The following is a 23,778-nucleotide window of genomic DNA, read 5'->3' as shown; positions in this document are numbered from 1 at the left end:
TCTTTGAAAACAGCAGGGTCAAAACAACTCAGCTAATGAAACAGGCAATGTAGAACACATATGTGGCACCAACTCACCTATTCTATTTTTGACCACTAAAAAAATTATATGGATCTCAAGTACATGAAAATAACACAACAATTCTACTTAACTTGCATGCATGTTAATGTCTCACTGGGAGGCTTACAACAGGTTTGTTCTGTTTTTTGCCTCTAAAGCAAACCCTTTGCATAAATAAGCTCTTTGCTGATAAACTAAGATTGCTAGTGCTTAGTGCAGAGGAGAATGAAGCACCTGAGCTCTTCCTTTCCTGACAGGAACGCTTGGGTTCACAGCATGCTACTGTCTATGTTTGGGTAATATCCATCTTGCGGCATGAATTAGCATACTGTGCCTGCAAGGCAGGATAGCGTTAGCCCCATTCTGTGCTCTGTAAAACAGTGAAGCTCCATGACCAGCCTTGTGGTACAATTAAGTGACCAGCCTCATACTACAAGCAGAAAGACTTGCAGGACAGCACTATAATCACAGAAATCCATTCTTCCTCTGTGCAGTTTCCCCTTCCCTCTTCTATTATACCTAACAAATAAACATAAGGTCATTTTGAAGACAGTAATTTGTACTGAGTTTTACCAAGATGTTATATTAAGTGAAAATGTTGTTGATATTATGCTATTATGGAAGCACAGACAGGGAAGCAGACAAGAGGAAGCACCACAGACATAAAGATACAATCCCTATTTTCCCAGAAAACAGAAAGACTGTGACAAAAAAAAATGTCACGTTGGCACAGGGCAGTTGCCTGGCTTTTTTGTTATAGGTCATGGCAATAGCCTGTATCACTTCCTTTAGAGGAAATGTCAGAAACACCACTGAGGTTGACTGTAAAATTACCTGCCCCACATGGAACCCTTTTTCTTACCATAAGCAATTAGTAGTTGGTCTACAACCTTCAGGTTTGCCTCCCTAGAGTTTGTGCACATCTTTGTAAAGCAAACCTTAGTTTCCTCTAGCCTAACTTGAACTTGATACATGGAAGTATTTATAAATTTGTCACAAATCTATGAATAGATCAAATTCAGAGTTTTCATGACTAAGAAGATTCTCGGTGTCTCTGAAAGTCAAATTCTGTTTTTGAACCTTGTGCTTCTGATGTGTACTCATTTTCTTTCAGAGTACATAAAAAATAAGTATATTTGAGCCAGCAGACTCCCACTGTGGGGAAAGATGGCTCACTTTCAATTACAGATACTCCTCTGCACCTGACAGGAAAAAAAAACAGCCTAGCTGTCATGGATAACATCATGGATAGATGTTGCAACCAACTGGTTAGATCCTTAAGGTAACCATTTTTGCAAAAACGTATGCATGGATGGATGTTACTTTGAAATCAAGCCCTGTGTGCATTAGAGAGAGAATAGAGGCAGACCAATAGTTTTCAGATCTGTATGGACATACTGGCACAGCTTTGTTTACAACTATTAATTAAACATGTACTTATACATATGCACATACAGCAAAACAAGGTGCATTCAGAAAAGAGATTCCAAGCTGGGAAATAAAATTCTTCCTTCATTCTCGCAAAGAGGAGTGAGGATATATTCTGCAGCATCATTCCTGTCAGCAGACAGGATCAGGCAGGGTGACTGACTGATCAATTAATTTTGATTACAGTAATGGCAGTGATTTTGCTATAATGGGGAAAATCACCACCTAGGAGTACTATTGCACTCTTTAAGAAAACGTGCACAACCCAGAGTTGATACTTTATAAATTTTATTTGAATCCCTCCATCACCACTACCAACATTTTTTACCTTTCACTAGTGGATTTTGGACATGCCATTACTAAAATCAAACAAACAAACAAACAACGACAACAAAACACACAGAAATTCTGTCCTGACACTTTGCTTTCCTTTTTTACACCACCATAAGTGGTTAGTGAGTCGTTTTACGTATATATTTTATATATATAAGGCATTCTTTTAGTTTGAACAGCTCATGATGTGACTGTTACAATAGCATATCTTTTCAAGTATGTACATTTCATTCTTTTGCTAACATCACCTAATGGCACTTTCATGCGAGGTAAACCAAAATGGCAATGGTAGTGTTGACTGTCTGTTTTTTTTTTTTTTATTGGTTTGTTTGACTGTTTCTGGGGGGTCGTTTGTTTGTTCATATTTCATTTTAGTAATGGCATGTCCAAAGAAACACTGCCCTGTAGGATATTAGCCTCTGTGTCATTTTTGCTTAGAAATATTTTGAACAATCTAATATGTCATTCTACACTAAAAGAAAAAAAAAAAAAAAAAAAAGAAAAAAAAAAAAAACATACTAAGATTCACAGGTTTGGCATTCCAATATACTCCAGAATTGTTCTATTATATAAAGTTTTTTTAAGAGTCCTATCTTATGGATAGTCACTCTTTATGTAAAACAAAGGCTGTGGTTTTTCATTTGTAACCTTCCACAAACTCAGTACTAACATTTCTAGAACACTTCTTTTCTCCCTACAGTCACACACTTGCTTCTTCTCTCTCTGCCCATGTAATCTCTCTTCCCATCTTTTTCACCTTTTTGCCCTTACGGATATTCACTGACTGCTTGAGTGGCTCAAAGTTTCCTACCTATTTTCCCAAACTGTTCTTTTTCTTCCTTTCTTTACCAAGTATAGGTTATAGGTTCTGGTTTCTGCTCTTCCTCCTGTTTCTCTATACATCTGCAAGTCACTCTAATGCAAGTTACTCTATATCAACTAATATACATCATCTCATAACAAAATGTATTCTGGCATGTTGCATGCTTAATTTGTGAAAATTTACAAGTTGTAGAAACAGTAACAATGCCAAGCAAGCTAATTCATCAGATCTGGCCAAAAGTGTCTTTCAAAACGATTCAAACCCAGCAGGCAACCTAACCTTGAAGAGCCTCGGGACATACTTAGAGCTTTCACCCATTCCTTATGCATGTGACATAATGGTTAAAGTTGAAAGACCACCATACTTATTTTGGGAATTAATGGTCTTTCTCAGTGTGGACTTTGGAATTTACATGTTTCCATGCTCCCTTATCTAATATTTCATTCTTTCCCATGTTCCTGTTATATATATGGGTGCAGTCAAATATGATTAGCCAAAATCATTTATGGAAATATATGCTGCTTATTTTTCACAAAGATTGTATTTTAACTATCCTTATTACAGAACATAGCACATAGGCTATTATTTAAAATTTGCATATACACAGATACAAAACAGAAAACTCAGCCAACTTAAGTAGTAAATTTGGTATCTCTACTACAGACTGCATAAATGTTACATACAAGCATGAAAACACATACTGGATTTGGAAAATATATAAGCATTTTCAAAAACACTTGCATTTGAGTATGTCAGATATTCTTTCTAGATGGAAGATAGAGTGACACAGAGAGAAGCTGTTTCCTAATCAGGTGCTGTATGTACCCAAAGAGGGTAATCTAATTTGCAAGTAGGTGACCTATATGCCTGGGCATACATGATTATTTATTCAATGAATCAAATTATATTGTGTCATTTGATGATAGGATGTACACACTGCTGACATGATGTTATTTTTGTCACCAGATAAGGAGAATTGATTCTAATCTATACTACTTTTGTTAGTCATCAACACTTACACCTAGACCTGCCAAGGAAAGCATGAATGCATTTTGAGAAGTTCAATAGCACACCTATCATTAGGTCATAGTAAAGATATTCATTGTTGAACAAAAAACAACCATCATAATTTGATAAACTTTTTTACACACCAGTACTTTAAGAGTAAAAGCACCCTTCCGTACCTCTCCCACCAGTTAGTCTGGCATAATTGCACATTTTCATTTCTTCATTTATTTTTTCCTTCTGTCATCATCTGCTTTTAGGAAGGGACCACTGTGTGTTAGACTGCATCTGCTGAGAAACCTTGCTTAGTTATTCCCAAAAGCATTGAAATCTTAGGAATACCTTCTGGTCCCCTGTGTGCACTTGCAATGAATTTCAAGTCATGTGTCATATCCCAGACAAAAAGCTGTCCTTTTTTTTTTTTTTTTTTTTGGGTGGGGGGGGTAGTTTGTTTGACTGATTGATATCATCCTCTAACAACATCTACTGCAAAGGTCAGTGAACAATTTTTTGGAGATGTCTGCTAGGGATGGGCGTCTCGTCAGGAGGTGTAAGTGTCTGTGTAACACTAAGAGGAGCAGTGACTAGGGCCTCAAAGGATATCGATATTTACAACATATGTTCTCCCCCCCCCCCCCTTTTCATGTTTTTTTTTGGATGACCCTGTAATATTTCGGTGTGGAGGAGTGAGGAGGGAGGGTGTTGAGGACATAGCAGGAAAAGAGGAAAGATTTTAATGTATGTAATTACGAGCCGCTCACAGAGAGAGCGAAGACTCCCCCGTGACAAGGGATGGGAGTGCGATGACAGTAATTGCTGTCGTCGTTGCTTCCCCCGGCTGGGGGGCTCTGGCCCCCGTGCCTCGGGAGGGGAGAGTGTCCGGGGACTGGCAGGCTCCTGACCGCGACTCCCAGCTTTGAACACTCGAGGTCCCACCGCTGCCACCCCGGGGACCCCTCCCGTACCGGGACGGGCTCCGCGGCCCCGCTCCCTCGGGACACCCCCGCACATCACAGCGGAGCGAGCCCGGATAGGGAAGAGGCCGCGCTCGGTGCCCGGGACGGGAGCCCCCCGCTCCTCGGTGGCGGCTCCCGGCACGGCCCGGGCCAGCCCAGCGGAGCGGCTCCGTCCCCCATCGCGGCCACCGCTCGCCCCGGCGCTGCCCGCTCCCCATTTTCCCGCAAAGGGTGCCCCAGGTTTGCGACCGCCTTTTCCCCTGGCAGCCCCGCTTTGGGCACTGTACGGACCGAGCACAACCTGAGTTGCGGCGGCCGCTCGCATCCTTTTTCTCCTCCGCACTCCCCCCCCCTCCTCGCCACCCCCATCCCCGCCGCCTCCCCTTCTCTTCTGGAAAGCGCAAACTTGCGTTGAAATGAGAGCTCGGCTCGAATCCGAGTGGAACTAGCCCATTAAATATGATCAACGTACCGTCTGCGCGGAATTAAACCTTTCCCAGTCCTGATTGCTCCAAAGGGGAATCGCGTCCTACCTCCCACCTTCCCAATCTTCATTCTCCCAGTGTACACACGCTTGTAATTACTGGTGATTGTGCTAATGCTACCCCAAGCAAAAGCATGCTGGTACTATGGAGAGGGAAGGAGAAGGAAATACCTTTAATTTTAGGCAATATACACGTGGATTATCTCTTTCTTTTCTACATCACTCGGTACATATTGCACGTTAAGCAGCAAATCAAACATTAGCGACTCTTTTCCTATTTTTTTTTCCTTTATGGATCACCAAGTGATCTGAAAATAAATGGGAGATTGCTTTGCAGACCAGCGAGAGGAGAAAAAGTGGGAAGACGACTTGTTAGTACTGACTCTAACCAAGGAAAATGCTGCCTGATATCACTCCTGCCGTGATTGCTCCTTACATAACTCCCTGTATTCACTGCAGACTGCTTTGCTCGGGGCGGGGGGGGGGGAACCGTGTATAATACAACATCGGGCCTTCTGAGCTTTTCCTTCTCCTCCTTCAGGAGAGCAGGGCTTCGAGGCATGATCATTAACTTCTGTGGTCGTCATTTGGGTCTTGTAAAGGAGCCTGAATGGTCTTTTTCTTAACCTCTCTCTTTTTTTTATTATTTGTTCAGATGACATTCTCTGTTCCGATCGCCCCCGCCCTGCCGGATGGCGAGCGCGCAAACACACACACACACACTCGCTCTCTCTCACACCCCTTTTCTTTTCATCATCAGCAAATAAAGATTAGGTGGGCAGATTATAGAAAGCGTTTTCAGTCCTGTGCTGATCTTTATTCCAGAGCCTTTGTGATGATATTGATGATGATGATGGTCAAGTGGACAGTTTGATTTTTGTGTTTGGAGCTAGTTATAAAGAATCAATATTATATCAAGGGGTAACTTTCGTGATAAAGGACTTTAACCACTACGGCTATTCATCATAAGTCTGTAGCAAGCAGATAGGTCAAAAGAAATTATATTGCACTAAAGAGTGTGTCTTCTTATCTCTCCTATACCAGGGGAATAAGGGACAAGTCGATCGATACAGTAGCTGCTGTATACTTCTTGCAATTATCAATAGCTGATTTCGTCTTTTGAGGCCTGCATCTATTAATGCAAACTAATAATAATCTTCTGAGCATATCTGTAGCCAAGGGGGTGAAAGTTTTTATACTTGACGGCATGATTTTTATAGCTGGAATTACTGAACGATGTTATGTTTTCTGTGTGTCAGTGTGTCTATGCATGTATATATACATGCATTTTAATATTCATCTCACTAGTAATTTTGGAAGCATATATATTTTTGCACAGGAGCTAAAAATACTAATTTTATATGTAAATTGTGACTACTTGCATCTCCTTGAGTATAGTTTGACAGACACACATTACAGTCCAAATACAGTATTTTAATACATACACCACCTATATTTGTGTCCATCTATGTGTTTATGGCATGTATGCATGCTCTTAAATGCATGTTGCCTTGCTAATAGCCCCAGAACATTTTACAGATATTCCACAGAGTATTTAAAATTGTTGCTTAAATTAATGTGTCATCTGTTAGGTTAAAGAAGGAAGTGGATGGTAATTAGAGTTTGCTAAGTGTGAGCATAAGCTTTTGTGCATATGAATCGATGTTTATTTACATCCAAGAATGGTATGATATTAAATAAAAAGAAAAGTTACTTAAATGTTTAAGGCAAAACGTTTAAGCACGGCCGTGCTCTATACCGGTTCTATAAATCTCATAGTGGGGCTAGTTACTTTCAAAAAAAAAAAAAAAAAAAAAAAGTAATAGAAAAGAAACATCTTTATAATTGACGTTTGACATGCTGTTTGGGTTAGGCTGTGGTAGACCAAGCACAGATTTCCCTCTGATGGAAACATTTATCATCGTGATTGCTGCAGAGTGGCAGGTGGTGTTATCAATTACCTCTTCTTACCAATAATAATATTAGTATGGTAATATCTTTGCTCATGTGAGAATGAATTAGCCATCAGTTGTTGCAGCTTTAAATAGACAAAATTGTGCTGAATTTAACCCCAGGGTCCTCAAACAAAAGTTATGGTGCAAAAAAGGGGTGGGAATATACTACTTCAGCTTTCCAGGAAGAGCACGAGACGACAGAAAATGAAGTCGAAATAATTGCACGTCCTTTCGAATAAAGTTGCTGAGCAAAATAATAGCAATAAAAGACAGTAGTCGGATTATAGGAAACGTCACATCCGTCTTATCTGCACGTTGGTAATTTTGACGGGTTTAAGAACAACAACCTTTTATAAAGCATGAGTGTAGACAGAACTACTTATACGGTCTTTGAAGAGTCGATCTTGCAGATAAGCTTTCTGAAGGTTTTTATTCCCCTTGAATGAGGATACAAATTAAAGCAAACCCGTAACCAGGTGTCCCATTAATGTAAAAAAAAAAAAAAAAAAAAAAAAAGTATTAATTGATATACAATATTATTAAGCAGACAAAATAATAACGCGTCTCTTCTCAGGATGAAGGAAACATCGCAATAAAAAGAAGACAAGTGGCAAATTCGATTTAATTACGGAGAAAATAACTTCTGCATCCCTTCCCTGTCGGAGCATTTCAGCAGACCGACCAGTCCCGGAGAGCGGACGCGCGCAGGACGCGGGGACATTTGCGGGTGCCGGCCCCGCACTGCCGCGTCCCATCTGCCTGCGCGCACAGCCCTAGCCAGTGCGCAGAGATTTACGCGGCTAATCAGTTCCCCCCACACACACCCCGAAAAGGCCACGTTTTTCGTAGCCGACTTAATTTATTATTTTTCTCGCCCTCGAGCCAGGAAGATTAATTAAAAGGTTCGTGGAAAACTTTGCGGCGTAATGGGGAGACGCGGGGGGAGGGGGGGGGGGAGGAGAGAGGGGCCGGAGGAAACGCGTATCACTTCATAACTTTCCACTCGCCTCCCGAGCCCTCGGCGCCCCCAGGGTTTTCCGCACGGGTCGGGTAGAAAAGTTTCCCCCTGGGATCTGCGCCGCTCCCAGAGGAAGGTCCCCGCCGTGCCCGCAGCACTCCGGGGGCTGCCGGCGCTTCCCGGCGGCGGCGGGGGGGCAGCGTCCAGCAGCTCGCCCAGCGGCTGCTCCTCGCCCCGGGAGGAAAGTGGGAAGGGGAGAGGTGTAAGGGAGAAGGAGCCCGTAAAATGTATCACTTGTAACCCTAGAGTATGTTAATGCCAAGAGATACAAATCTGGTAATTATGCCTTCCTTGCCTGTTGTGTTCTCCATTGTTCATTAAACATTAAAGACGGGACTGTTTAATTTTCCACTTAAAGATTCTCTCACGTCCCGCAAAATCATATTAATTTTCGCTCGCTTTACTTTTTACAAAGGACAAAGTTTTTTGTTTTTATAAAAGAGCTTTTTATTTTTTTCCATTTTATTTTTTTTTTAATCGCGCTATAAGAAAGGCACCTTTAAAACACTCTTCAAGAAATCTTATGCTGCTGAGGGAACTACCAAGCACTGAGCAATAGAAACATAGGGAGAAAAAAACGTTGCTTGAGCAACAAGAACAACTCTCTTCCGAAGAGGACTGGAGGAAGATTGACCCATTTCTGGTTACTACCGCAATGGGTAAAAAATGCCAGGGCAAGGTTAAAGTTGGCTCTTTCATTCCAGGCAAACGTTTCAGTCGCAGGAGGTAGCTGAGATCCTTCACCTAACTCAAATCGGGAGAAATGTACTTCTCTGCTGTTAAGGAGAAGCTACAACTCCGGCTCCCCAGTCACGACTGCGGTGCGGGGGTGACTTCAGCGCACGCTCGCTTTCACCTGCACTGTGCCTGCGATATAACGTAGCATATACATACAAGCAAAACGTGTTATCCGTGTGTGCAGGGTGCAATAAATCCCTACTTCTGATGGGGGAAAAAAAAAATGCTCAATTAATAGTCTCATCCCCTCCCACTTCATATTACAAAATACATCAGATTTCAGCCATCGCGACCGTCTCTAGACAGTCTCATTACGACCAAACTTTCAGGAAGCATGGATGCACGGAGAGAACATACGTTAGAATTTGTGGACAGCAAACAAGTTTTGTTTTGCTTTGTTTAAATTATAAGGCAGGAAATCATTGTAAGAGGTCTCGTGTAGACATCTTCCTGAACGAAGGACAGAAAAGTATGCTCGTCTAAGAGCTAAGTTGAATTGATTTGCCGTTTCGGCGCTGTTTCTTTTAAGGGTCGTGACTGTTTTTAACGAATGTCTGCACCGCAGAAATCGCCGAGAGCATGCATTTCAAGAAACTATCCGAAGTGGCCTAAACTGTCGCCTCTAACTTTATTTGGTTTGCCTCGCGGCAGAAAAGCGAGACATAAGCCGAAAGCCCAGAGACGCGGTATCACAATGCGCGCGATAAAGAGAGCTATCACCAGGGAAAGTTTACACCGAGGAGCCTCCCGCAGAAGCCGGGGTTAGCGTGTTTTAAGGACTAGGGCTGGATTACACAGGCTGGAGTAGAGGCATTAGGAGGAAATCCCTTTCACTCATCCCTGCCTCGCTCCCCAACCCTCCCCACCCCACCCCGCGCAGGGGACGGTGCGGGACAGCACCGAGCAGCGCGCAGGGACCCATCTGCCACCAACACTTAAAAAAAATAAAAAAAGGCGGAGGGGGCCGCTGGAGGAGAGCCCCCCCCGGCACCCGGCGGCGCGGGGCTGCGCGGGGGGGGGCAGCGCGGTGGCGATCGGCGACAGTGGGGTACATCCTAGCGGCCGCTGCCTGCCATGGGAGCCCCGGAGGAGGCGGGCAGGGACGGCGACGGAAAGCGGCAACTTGTGGCAGCGGCCGGGCCGCCCCCTCCATCCCTCCCTCCATCGCTTCTTCCCTCCCTCCTCCCGGGGGACGGACGGGACGGGACGGGACGGGGCGGGGGAAGGCGGCCCGGCTCCCCGGCAACTTGTAAAGTGATAAAGGGGAGAGGGGCGGAGGGGGAAGGGAAGGCTCTGCCTCCCCCCTCCCGCCTCACTTAAAAAAAAAAAAAAAAAAAAAAAAAAAAAGTGGGGGCCTGGGAGAAAAGCTGCCGTTGGGAAAGTGCGTGCGGAGAGGGAGGCTCGGCGGCGGCGGGGAGCTGAGCGAGCTGCGGGGCTGGGGCAGCCCCGGCGGCAGCCCCGGCAGCGCCGCACGGGAGGAGGCGGAGGAGGAGGAGGAGAGTAGGAGGAGCTGCCGTGTGACCCGCACGGCTCCCAAACTTCAAAGTTTATCCGCCCGAAATCGAGAGCGGCCGCGGTGCGCGCACCGCTCCTCGGCACGGAGCGGAGGCATCGAGCGGGGGAGCCGCCGCGCGGGGACAAGGCTGCGGTGGCCGCTGCGAGCGAGGCGAGGAAGGGGAGGGGGGATCGCCCTCGCGACAACAACAGCCACCCCCCACCCCCCAAATCTGGGAGAGGATCGATACTATTCGCTGGAGACCGAGGACTTGCTCGTCGGCGCACACGCGAGACCGCTGTCATTAGCTAGCAGGACACACAACTGAGCTGGGGAGGGGGGGTGAGGAGTGTCACAAAAAGTCATTACAACCTGAGAGAGAGGGGGAGAAAGAAAAAAAACTTCCTACCAATGGACAACAGGAAGTGACCACCACCACCAACGGGGAGTCTCTGCTTGGAGAAAGAAGCTGCAAGACAAAGAAGAAGGAAGGAGAGGTGAAAGACAAAACTGCCCAAGGTCTTCTGTGTGTGTGCGTGCGTGCGTGCGCTTGCGAGAGGAGAGAACAAAAGTCAGCCGGGAAGGGGAGACGGAGAAACAGAGACGGAAAAGGAGACAGGATGGAAGAGCTAAAGGCGAGCATGTGAAGATTAAGAGAAAAGAAGAGCAGAGCAGCACACACGCACACCGAGAAGAAAGCGGAAAGGAAAGAAGCACACACAAAAGTTTCTTTTCCTCCTGCAAAGAAATTACTCACACGTACACAGAAATCAGATGCTTTGCAGATCAACTTCTGGGGAAAGAGAGACCAGGAGGAGACGAGGAGGCAGAGTGATGTGAAGAAGGAAAAAAAAAAAAAAAAAAAAAAAGGCGAAGAGAGCAGAAGAAAGCGGAGCAAAAGAAACTGAGAGCCGGGGGGAAGAAAGAAGGACAGAAAGGCGAAGATCGTGACCTCTCCCAACAAGTGAACCTTGCACATATGTTGTGTAAAGTGTGTGCAAAACAGAGCCCTCCTGCGTGGTGCGTGTGTGTTTCTCTGCCGCCGCCGCTGCTGCCGCCGCCGCCGCCGCGGTCGGTGCCTCTCGCAGGCGGCGCTGCCGGTGCCGGGGAGCCGCATCATTTGGCGGAGCGAAGCGGCTAATTGCGGAGCCCCGTCCTTCATTTACATATGCAGCCTGAGCCCGCTGGAGCCGCGCCAATCCGCGCTCGCCCCCAGCACCATTAATCGCCATGCATTATTCACCACCGTAATTATCGAGCCCCATGCGCGCTCCGCGCAGCCGCCCCAGCCCGCCGCGCACGCAGCACCGCACCGCGCACACCCCGCCCGGCTGAGCCCCCGCTCGCTCACCCGCTCACTCACTCTCAGTTTGGTTGGTTAGCCTTGCTTTTTTTTTTTTTTTTTTTTTTTTCCTCCTTTTCCTTGGGGTTGGTTGCCTTTTCTGTTGTTGTTTGGTTGGTTTGTTCTGCAACTCGACTTTTATTTGCGAACAGTTATTTCCAGCCCCCACCTCTTCCCCCCCCTCGCCCTTCCCTCGTTCCCAATTCCTCCCCCCTTTCCACCTCCACGTCGCTGATGCCTCTGCAAAAAGCAGAGTCAAGACGGCTCAGTTAGCAGCATGTCTCGTCGAAAGCAAGCGAAACCCCAGCATCTCAAATCGGACGAAGAGCTGCAAGCGGAGGTAGTTTCTGAGCACGGTAAGGGCTCCCGGAGCCTCTTTCTCCCTCTCTCTCTCCTTTTGTGAGTCTGTTTCGGACGGAGATAGGTGGATTTATGGTGATGGTGAACATGGGAGCGCAATTACTCTGCAGCGGGAGAATGGGAATTAGAGCAGCTGGGGAAGAGGCAGCGGAACTGAGAAGTTAGCAGTTTAGCCAAGTTTCTGCAGCCCACCCCCTGACTAACCAGCCCTCCCAGCGGCTCCTTCCCGGCCTCCCGAGCGCTTTTATTACGGCGGGGCTCGGCAGCGGGACTCGGCCCTCCCTCCCCGCTGACCCGGGCCCGGGCAGCTGCAGGAGCGGGCACTCCGGAGCAACGCCTGCCTCCTCCTCCTCCCTCTCCCTCGGGCTGTTTTGTACGTCTGCTTTTCTGCTTGTTTTCCTTTAGTTTTTGTTGTTGCTGCCCTTGTGCTTCTCGGTCGCCCTTTTTGCTGTACCTCTTTTATTTTTTTTCCTTTTTCTCCACCCCCCCGCTCCCGCCCCGTGCCGGAGCCATGTTCCCCTCGCCCTCCGGCCGCGAAGTTGGCGGCGGCCGGGGCCGGGCTGCGGGCACGGGGGGCTCCCACGGGCCGGGGGCTGCCGGGGCAGCCCCAGGCGACCGGTGCACAGGGCTCTCTATCGCCCTGGAGGAGGGGGCGGCGTGTTGCTGGGCGGCCCGGCCGGGCTCCCGCCGCCCCCCAGCCGCGGGCAGCCTTCGGGGCACCGGGGGTCCCTCGCTGCGCGGCGGGCGGGGGCCTGCGGGATTGGCGGATTTGGCTTTAATGTTTCTGAAGAGCTCGAGCAGCTTTTCACCTTCCCCCCCCCCCCCCCCCCCCCCCCCCGAGCCGCCTAGCTCTGCTGCGACCATAATTCTTACTGGGGGTGGGTGACGCGGAGTGCCACCGCCGCCACCGGCCCCTGTCGCGCCGGCCGCAGGAGGTGGGGAAGGGGGATTTTCTCACCCATCCGCCATTCTCCACTCCCTCCCCACACGCAGACACACGCACACTTGCTTTGAAGTATCTGGGCTGCCCAGGCTGCTAGTGAACAAGTGTCTAAAACTGAGCAGATCTGGGCTGTAGTTAGTCCGAATTTCCACCTTGCTGTGTGGTTTTTGTTTGTTTGTTTAGAAGAGGACTGCCTTTTTAAATTTAATTTGATTTAATTTAATTTATATATTTTCTAATTTCCTGCATAGTCCTAGGCATTGCTGCGCTCAAAGGCATGCCACAGCCCATCCTCACTTTCCCTGTGCTAAGTTGAGGGCTTCTACTTAAAAGTTTTTCTTTTCTTCTATGCATGGAAGCTCACTGCTTTCTCAGTTTCTTGCATAACCAAGTGGGAGCCACAGTGCTTTCTGTGTAGGCCCCTTGCTCACTGGTTTATCCCCTCTCCCTCTCTTCAAAAAGAAAGAGGGGGGGGGGGGAAAAAAGTCATTTTCCTGCTTCAAAACTATAATGACTTCTAAGTTGCATCTGGAGGGAAAGAAAGGCAACGAAGTTGAAGCCTGAGGAGGATTTTGACTATTGTATCTGAACTTTGCAGTCTTGAAGCTTAAGGCAGCATGAATCCACTTCATCAGGTTAAAACATCTGTCAGACTGGCAAATCTTTAAGCCCCATGCTCTTTCCCAGGGTATTTGGGGAACCAGGGAATGAGTTCCACACTGTCCAGGGTAGTTAGGAAGGCACTGCTACCACTGCTTCAGGAAAACCCACTTGGGTATTGACTCTAACAGGAACACAGAGAAATGCTTCCTTCTGTCACACTACAGAAGCAAAGCAATGCACGTTTGATTTTTTTTTTTGATTTATTTTTTCTAGAAAACAGTGGTAATGTAAAATAAATTCATATAAGCAAGTGGGTGAGAATTATAATTTTATTATGTAAACAAGATTAATTGAGCCTAGTCTCTGTTGGGGTGGGTTCTAGGTTAGAGAATTTATCACTAGTATTATAAACTTTTAAATGCTCCAAATCCATTTCAATACAGAAAAATAAAACACTACTGCTTCATTATGACACTCCTGGTGAGTTAATAAATTGAAAAAAATTGTTAAATTAGGTTTTTGTTTTGTTTTGTGAATCTTATCTATGTAGCCATGTCACCCAAGATTAGAACAAGAGATATGCTAAAAAGAAACGCTTGCATATGGTGGGTAGATTAAGGACAAAGAATCTTTTTGTCATGGAAATGTTTTTTTTTTTTTTTCCCTTTTTTGGGGGGTTTTGTTTTGTTTACTTCATCACATAGAATTTCTCACACTTGGTTTGTTTTGTATTGCCCTCAATGACTACATGATCAAATGAATGGATTTATTTCTGCCGAATGAGAAAGACAGTCTTTCCATCAAAAGGACTACATTGCATCCCAGTGAGGAATTTTAAAGCGTTATTATTGTGGTCCCTGAATAGCACAAAATCGGCTTTCACAGCAGCCCTAAAATGCAACAATGTAAATACTTTTCAGCCTTAGAAGGCTGTTATCAAATTGTGCTGTTTTCTTTTATTAAAACATATTTTAATTAATAGAGTGAAACCCTTCATAGTTAACAATTAACAAGCTAAAGTGGAGCTCTTGGTTTTTCACTCTCCTCTGAGAAATGTGAACAAGGTGGACTCAGCATACACAAGTAGAGGGCTATCTAGTGTACATTAGTGTAATGTAAATCATTTACATGTTATATTATGAAGACTAACGATTGCTATACTGAAAGCAATTTTATAGGCCAGATATAATGAGTGCTCCCAATCTCACAAATTAAAACACTTCTTGTCAAGTCAGTATTTTTCATTTCTATTCACAGCTGTAATCAAGATACTGCTACAGTTCCTGAGCATATTTTGCAACAAGCCAAAAATAGTTTCCACAGTGCAAGAATATTTGTACTTTTTTTTTTTAAAGCAAACTGTTTAAGCAGAATTGTTTGATACGTGTAGCTTTTTCATTAATATGGTTGTTATCTTCAATGAGGGGAAGCTGTTGTTAACACAAGATTAAGCAAATGAAGCTTATTATTTATTTAATGAAATCATGTTTAATACCACCTCAAAACAGATTTTATTAAGTGAAGCATTTCAGAATGAATGTTCCATAAACAATCCTTCGAGTGAGGGAACATTCATAATAGCAGAAAGAAGCATGGCAGTTTGGGGAGCAGAATGGCAGATAAACATTAGGCCATATCTTAAGTTGACTGGACCCACCATAACTTTTGTGGTAATGCTATCAAGGAAGTTTAATAATTGTAATATATAATTTTATAGCCAGCCTGGACTACAGTATAATAAAACTGCATTCAGACAGGGCAATGTCATAATAGTGAGAAATTGTTTGAAGTCTGAAGATAATTGGCAATGTCATCAATTACAGATTTACAATCAAAATCCTTTAAAGTTATTTGTTGAAATGGAAATGCTGAAATATATATATTTTTTAATAATTTAGATAGGAAGTGTTAACAAACAACTAGCGATAAAATATTGCTTGAATAATTGCACTGTGGAAGAGTGAACAAATTATATTTCCTAAAAAAAAAAAAAAAAATTAAAAACACTGTAAGGTTACTAAAGTAGAAGACATGATGGCAATATTTTTTTTAAATAGCAGCAGAAGGATTCAAATGGCTGCCCATAGAATACAATAATCTCAGTTTCTTAGTAAATGTAAAGCTGTTCTCAGTAAATTGTAATAGCTGGAATTATATTTCTAATACACTTCTCTAATTCAACAGATTACAATTGAATCAGAATTATAGATACAATGCAAATGCTTTAACTCAGATTAATTTTTATATGAAAACATGGATATAACATTTCTATCTTTAATGTAGGGATAATAAAAGTTTGCGGGTTTTTTGTGTGTGTATGTGGAATGCTGAGAAGTGCTTCTTCCAGTGTATAAGTGTGGTTCTAGTAAGGGTGATGAAAAATGATCACTTTGGACTTTTTCATGTGAAGCTACTGGCAAGTATGTATCATTGTTCAGTCTGAGGTGAATGGGATACCTTAAAGCAAACTGTGTAATGACAGTTTTCTAATGTGTTTTTTGCAATCATTTTTTAAACGTTGGACCTATTTGTTTGGTTTTTGTTTTTGTTTCCCTCAACTCTTCAATGCACACAGTATTATCTAAACCAGCATTTCTTTTTCATACTGGTAATGTGGAATCGGTGGTGCAGTTTTGAACAGTTTGTAACTGCACTCTGTATTCTTTTGGAGTATGTACACAGACACACATGCTCCGCCACAGAAATGATAGTCCTCTATGGAACAGCCAGCTTCATGTGAGCATGTTTACTCTATCTGCAAATATATAAGATAGAAACACATTTTGGAAGGATGTTCATGCTTTCTTGCATTCATACATTCAAGAATTTATGTTATTCCATATCATTTAGATACTACTGCCTTTAAAACTTGAAAAGTCACAAGCAGCTGTCAGTAAACATGAAACTTAAGTTATTTTTGCAAATGTCTGTTCTAAGGCAACTTCAAGAAAGATTTTTTTGTTGTTGAAAAATAAAAGGCCAAATATTTATTGTAATAAATTGCTCCTTTGATAAGAAAAGGTAATTGAAACTTTATATAAATAGTTCTGGTATTACAATGGAGACTGTAATATTAAAACAACATAATATCTGAATTTATATATATATTTAATATTCTTACTATTTTGATCAGTATTAGCAATAGAATAAAAAATGTAGTAATAAGGAAACTAAAACAATAAAGTGGTTTGAGAGTGTGTGTATATATAAATGGTGAAGATAGCCCAAATTGGGTCAGATTTTATCTGGCGCTGATAATGATCTTGAGGAATTCTTATTTCTTCTAAGGTAGACATTAGGACTCTTGGGGAGGAAGGAAGTTTTGAAAGGTATTGGTTTAGATTCTGTGTAATTAAGCTATTAATATGCATACATTTAGCTGTTGATAATTACTTGTCCTTGCCTAAGGAAGAGGAAAAGCTACCATTCAAAAAAATAAAAAATAAAAATGTGTAGCATTATAAAGAAGGAGTGAAAATATCCACATTATTAATGAGTATCAGTGTCATTTCTGAAAAAGAGTTTGAGTCCTGGGAAGATTTTCGGGATATTTTTTCCTTCATTTTATTTGTTGATTACCTAGCCAGGACAAGCATATCTGTTGATACAAGTCCATCATATCTATCAGTCAGGACATGAGTCAATCACTTTTGTTGATAATAAGCCAGGTCTGGCAGGAAATTAATTAGCTGAGTACTGACACTTAGAAAATAAAACAGGCTAAAATCATTCCTTCCGTAACATTGCATTTGTAAAATGACAGTAATTTGCTATAAATTTTTCAGAGGAAGCATGAATAAATACAGTTTCAGCAGCAATTTTTTATCAGTTCATACATTTCAATGTAAAGGGCCAAAAACCTGTTTCCTTTACCTGCTTAAAACAACTAAACACAATGAAAGTTTTCCAGTAAGAGGAAAAAAAATAATAAAAATTTGGGGCAAAATATACTTATAGGAGGTGGTTCAGTTGTCAAGCTGCTGGCCATAGAGTACATTACTTTTTTGTCAAGGGAAACCCCTTGAAATTGGAATAGCCAGAAAAATAATTCTTTAAAAAGATGATAGAGTGCACTTCTGTGATAGTAGACTAAAGAGGAATTTTTTCATATTATCTTGTTGTAGCTAGGGTGCACATAGTGAGCATGCAGTGAACATTTGTTATGGGGTAAGTTAATCTTTAAAAATAAAGTAAAAAGGCTTTCTACAACTCTTATTGTTAATCTCTAATATTGCTTTTTCCCCTTTTCCAACCCCCTCGCCCCCTAATTTGGACCCTATCAGTGGTTGAAAAAGAAGCAGAAAAAAACCCCGAACTTCTGCCCGAGAGCGAAACATGCCGAAATGGTTGGGAAGGCTGTTCGTCTCCTCCAGGAGCTGCGGCCCGGCCGGGTGGGTGCTCGGGGCTGGGGGCTCGGGGGTGGGTGCTCGGGGGCGGCGGGCGGCTGCTGCCCCGTGCGGGCGCGCAGTGGCTGCTGCAGGCGCGCAGCCCGGAGCCGGGGAGAATGAAGGTGGGGATTGCAGAGTGCCAAAAAGCTTCCCGAGGACTTCTCCCTGAGGGTGGGTAGTTAGAAGTGCTTTGACAAGGCTTGCTGATTTAACCTTTGCCTGCTTTGCCCTGCCAGGGGTGGCCACTAGATGTCAAGCTCATAATACAATTAGTACATCTGTGCAGTTGACCTTGGCAGCACGGCTTACCACTGTTCTGTTAAGTGTTAACACTGAATTTGAGTGTTAACTAGAGATCCCTGTGAGTTTGTTACATGTTGTACAGCTTATCAAATGCTCATCTAGTTCAGCACAAGTGTTTACAGTTCTTAAAGAAGGAAAAAGGTTTCCTTTTGTGAAGCCCAGCATCTTGAGCTGCTTAATTAACCCTGCAGGTGCCACAGTATTTTTGTTTCAGTTAATCAAAACTGATTTACCATTCAGTGTTTCAGGAGATCCGTTCTACCACCACCATTCGATAATTTTATTTTATCATTTTGTTGATGTAATAACATCCCCAAAGCTGGAAATGATGAAAGCTAACGGATTTGTTTAGCTCTCTCTGTGTTTTGCTATCCAGTGCAATACTGCAGTACACAGAATGGCAAATGAGCAAAATGACTGAGCTGCATGATTAGCATTGAATCACTTAGCATTCGTTCTTTCAGGCACTCCTGTACATGAGTAATTTTACTCAAAGGAGTAGTGCCATTGACTCCAGTACTTGTAAATTCAGTTTTGAGATGCTTAACAGATACAGGATTGGGTCTCCACGTTGGCTTCTCTTATTGTGATCCTTCAAACACAACTTCATCAGAATGCCATGGTTGTTCAAAGAGTGGCTGGCTTCATTCTGTAGGGTTTTGGTTAGATCGTTTAAGGTGCAATTAGTAATATATGTTTCAAAATGAGAAAGTTATGCAGAATCTAGTGCTCTGTTTCTTACAGTTTAATTGTTTGCTATTAAATATCTTTCTTTTATATATATATATATATCAGCTATATTAGATATACCAATTATATTTTTTTAGGATTTCCAGTGAAACTTGGTGTGTTCTAAATACACTTAATTCCTACAAACATTAGAACAAATCCTACACACTCTAAAATTAATCCATGCATGCCATGAAAGCCAACTGAATAGCTCTTTATATAATGTTGAAAAACATAGTGCACATCTTATTTAATTCCATATCTTGCACAAATATTCAAAGAAGTTTGTGAAGATCTGTTCCACATCTGTGTACACATAGCAAGGCATCAGTGTTTTAGCTAACTAGAGCTTTATTGCAAAGATCAGAAACTGCAAATGTTTTAAACAGATTACAGTTAGTGTCTGTGCCACAGGTGGCTGTTACTTAACAAATTCTGAGATTTAGGCTGCTGAATAGATCAAACCAAGTGTGCCAGGTCAGTACCATTTCTTACATAGCAAGAGTGCCCTCCACTGTTCAAATCTATAACTAACAGCTTTTGTGGTCTGAGAAAAAGGACAGAAAATTTTTCTATTGAGTCTGGAATTTCTTCTACATTGTTAAACACAGTAGGGGTCTCTATTTGTCTCCTCCTGTTTCACAGCTTGGGCTCAGTATGTGATAATTCATCTTTCTTTATGGGATTCAAAGCTATCATAAAGAGTTAAAAAGAATTAATTTGCAAGAAAATAAACGTGTTCTAACAATTTAAGAAAACTTTCTTTAAAAGCTCTGTCAATTATAAGATATGATAAAGCTAAGGAAAAAGTAATACTGTTCTTCTCAAGGATCAGTACTTTGTTATAAAGCTACTGTTTCCAAATGAATATAATTTTGAAAACAAATTCGTGTTTTTGACTATATTTTCTTACTTTATTTAAATCGGTATAAAATAAGCTTGTTTCTTATGATACTAAGAACAGTAGATTATCATCCTGTCTGTGCTACGTTCAGTTTTATTCATAATATTTCATGCTTAAATACACGAAAAATGCTGTGAGCTTCACTTCGAAACAATTCCTAGATTTGCATGAGATCTTATGTCTTCATAGTTAGCTAATTGTTTTACCTTTAGCCAATCTTAACAAACATTTTCCTGTGAAACCTTCACAGTTTATATGCTGTTTCTCACCTGAAGATTGTGTTTTTTCATCTTGAAAGAAATTCCCACATTTAGAAAAATTAATTCATTTTCTATATGCACCTCTGAGTGACTGAAGCTGAGTTAGAAATAATAGCAGTTCGTATAACATTTTTCCATGCTTTTCTTTTTATTATTGCATGTGATCTAAAAAGTTGCAGAAAATATTTTATTGACACATTTGCTGAACTCCTTTCCATGACACTTCTCCAGTGAGAATAATACAAGAAGGTATAAGCAAGTTGAAATAGATAAAAGCAGAGAAAATGATTATTCTCTTACTTGATTTTATCCAAGTATTTTATGAATTATATGTAATTTGAGACAGGTGATTCAGAGTAACAGATTAGCAAAAACCTGAATTAACAAAGAACATCTGATAGGTGTACAGAATACACCTATTTAATAAAATTCAAAAGGTGCTTTCAAAAGGTAATACTAATAACACTAGAATTGATTTAATTTAACATAATATTAAAAAATTCTGTAGCACAGATGAAACAGTGGAGTTAACTGTGGCTTTTTTTTTTTTTTTTTTTTTTGACCAAAAGCTCTTGGTCCTGAGAAAGGCGGCATTTACAGTGTATGTTGTTGGAATTAAGCTGACTGCAATGTTTAATTTCAGTAATTTCAGTCCTTGTCACAAAAGTAGATGGCAGTATTTTTGAAGCATCTGCTTATTATATTTTTCCTTGCATACGATGCAAGACTTAGCTCTAACATGGAATAGAAAAATGTGTGCCTGACATAAAAATACAGAACTAGTAAAACCAAGCTTACAAATCCTCTGTGTGTGTATGTAGTCAGCAGCGGAGGCAGTCTTTTCTTAATTATGCATGTAATATTCTGATGGTAGCTGAAGGAACCCTGGCACCCTCTCAGTCCTTTCCCCATTCTCTGCCTTTCTGACTGCGAGAAGGAAGGTCAGTGTCACGCTCCCCACAGCCGCGCATTGCTCCAGCCCAAAGAGCATTGGGTGGGCACACCTCGTAATGGTGGGAGAGCAAATTCTCCCAGCATCAATCTCTTGTGCCTCCTGCACTGAGTCAGCAGAGCACCTTGATAGCTTCAGATATCACAATCCCAAAGTGACTTTCTCAAAATGCCTTAGGTTGAATTTTTGTAGGCTAATTTTAGGGCCAGACCCCACCGATGCAAACTGGCAGCACTTCACTGGAGCCACTGCAGCTCTGTGGTTTAGTTGGTGCCTGCTTAGGAGCTTGCCCTGGGTACATTTTGAGAGATGCTGGCTGCAATTTTTCACCGATTTTCATAGGGTAAGCCTTATGTGCTGTAATTCATCTTGCATGCCATAGCAGCTTCAGATTAGTCTGTTAGCTGTTAGACTGCTAATGAGAAAAAGAAAATAACTGAGAGGTTATTAGTGGCTGAGATCCTAACTGCTTGACAAAACTCCTATTCAACACCTTTTGTGTAAGTAAGAACTGCAAAATTCAGACCCTGTCTATAAGATTAAGCAACTGCTCAATTAATTTCCCCAAAGTCCTTGAAAATTTTTGCTGCACTACATCCTCACTGTAATAATAAAAATAATTATTTCTCTTCAGACAAAAAAAAAAAAGTAAGAAATAAAGGGGGAGAAAGAAAGAAAGAAATTCATCAGCACTTAAAGGATCACTTTATAGTATATCAGAATTGAAAGCAAGCTATAAAACATACAGGAAAAAAAAAAAAAAGGTTCTTTTTTTCCCATAGAATTTATAAGCCAAAGCTAAAAATAAAATCAGTTTTTGGCTTAATATTTTAACAAATTTAAAATTTGTAATAATTTGCAATAATGGTAAAATATATATATATATATATATATATTACTTTTTGTCATTCATAAAGTAATCAAGTTTTAACAAAGAACAAAAATATCTCTTCACGCAGAGGCATATGCTTTTAAGCCTTATTCCCTGTTGAAGTTGGTGAGCACTTACACTTCAAAAGCAACAATGCAAAACAATGCTCCTAAAAGGAGTGTTATAAACTGCATGTGTGACGTACTGGAGTATTGTCCATTTCTCCAATATACATATACATGCATACATAAAATCATTATTTTCAGTCTTGCTTTTTTCCCCCTTGAGCGTTTGTTTGGGGCAAGATCACAAAACCTGTTGTTTGCATGACAGATTTGTCATCATCCCATTAATTTCAAACACATTTCAAATGTGAGTAAAGGTTACCCATATGAGTTGTTGGACTGGGCCTGTAGTCTGTCGTTCTGTGGAGCATCTCATCATCCTCAGTGTGCTGCTCCGGGGATGGACCATCACCTACAGAAAAGAAGCTTTTATTTTGCGCTCATCTGTGTTATTTGCTTGCTTACTGGTACAGAAAGTGGAATATTTGAGAGAGACTTACTTATTTAATTTCTTAAGATATGTCAAAATAACTCATCCCAAGTATTGTTGACATTCGTTGTTTGTCTACTTCAAAATTGATTGGGGTGGCTAACAACTTTCTGGTAGTTTTGTAAAATATTTCTTCAAAAGCAGTCCTTGAACATTTCAAGACAGATGATGAGATAGGTATACTTGGATTTGTCATTTGAAGACTATTCTCTCAGCATTTTTATGACAGAAATCAAGGAAAGGAGGAGTACAAAGTAATATTAAGAAAACAGAGCTGTAAGTCACTGGTTAGCATGGTCATGAGCCAGGCCCCACATTGAAACAATGTAAAGCTTGTGATTAATTTCACTGAGAACAGAATAGACCATTGATTGTATGAGAAATACTTATACTGCTTTATTCCATTTGTACTTTTTTACTTGGCAAGTTATATTTCAAATGTAAAATGTGGCTGCCTTGAGTCTATGTATTAGTTCACTAGACTAGTTAGTATTTTGAAATGTTGAAGAGGTCCATATTAATACCTCTTCACAGTGAGCAACAGTAGTTTAGATTTCTACTGGAAATTTACATATTATACACATTATTTTTGATATCATGAGCCTGACCTCTAATGAAGAAAATAATACCTGATTTAAAATAAGATTTTAAATGTTCATGTTTGGACTTGAGGGTTATTGTACAGTATCTGAAATAATTAACTTATGGGTGTTTGATCAGCTCATTCTAGATCAGGGAACAGTCATATCTGACAGGCTACATTTCCAGGTTCCATCACTGATTACTTAAACCTTTTGTGCAAGATTTGTCTAAGCTCTCCTTAAACAGAAAAGTAGCAACATATAAATGAAAAACTAGAGGAGGAACCACACTGTTGGTAGCTTCTTTCAGATTCAATTCTCCTTCGTAACCATGCTTTAATATGTAGCGATGAGGATGATGAAAATAATAATAATAACAATGATAATAATAGGTAGCCTTTCACCAGTCCATCAAGGTTTGGAAATAAGCACTGGAAAAAATGCTCAATGAAAGCCTCAGGAGAAACATGGTCCCTCAGTGCTTGGTCAGTAACACCAGTGTTCAGCAGATTCTGAATAAGGACCACAGAATCAGGCACTACAGCTGTAAAAATGTAAATCTGCAATGTAAATAAAGCTTTGTTTGAGTTGTCTTAGTTCAGATCAACCCTGGAGAGAGGCTCATCGGGTGCCTCATTGGTCTACACTCCACATGCTTTCACTTTGCAAAAGCTGGAGTACATAATGAAAAC

General features: G+C 41.8%; 1 protein-coding gene across 2 annotated transcripts in view; it reads left to right on the top strand.

The window, feature by feature from the left end:
* Positions 1-11,914: 11,914 nt before the first annotated feature.
* Positions 11,915-23,778, top strand: part of SALL3 (spalt like transcription factor 3) — a gene marked incomplete at both ends in the record, with an annotated part of 19,777 nt that continues 7,913 nt past the window's right edge. For both annotated transcript variants that reach the window (XM_084306732.1, XM_084306731.1), the window contains one exon: positions 11,915-11,993. In XM_084306732.1, coding sequence (XP_084162858.1) covers positions 11,915-11,993 — 79 coding nt within the window. The remainder of the gene's footprint in view (positions 11,994-23,778) is intronic.

This window comes from Netta rufina (assembly GCF_964035555.1).
Source record: "Netta rufina genome assembly, chromosome: 2".
Lineage (NCBI taxonomy): Eukaryota > Metazoa > Chordata > Aves > Anseriformes > Anatidae > Netta > Netta rufina.
This window is presented reverse-complemented; position numbering and strand designations above follow the sequence as displayed.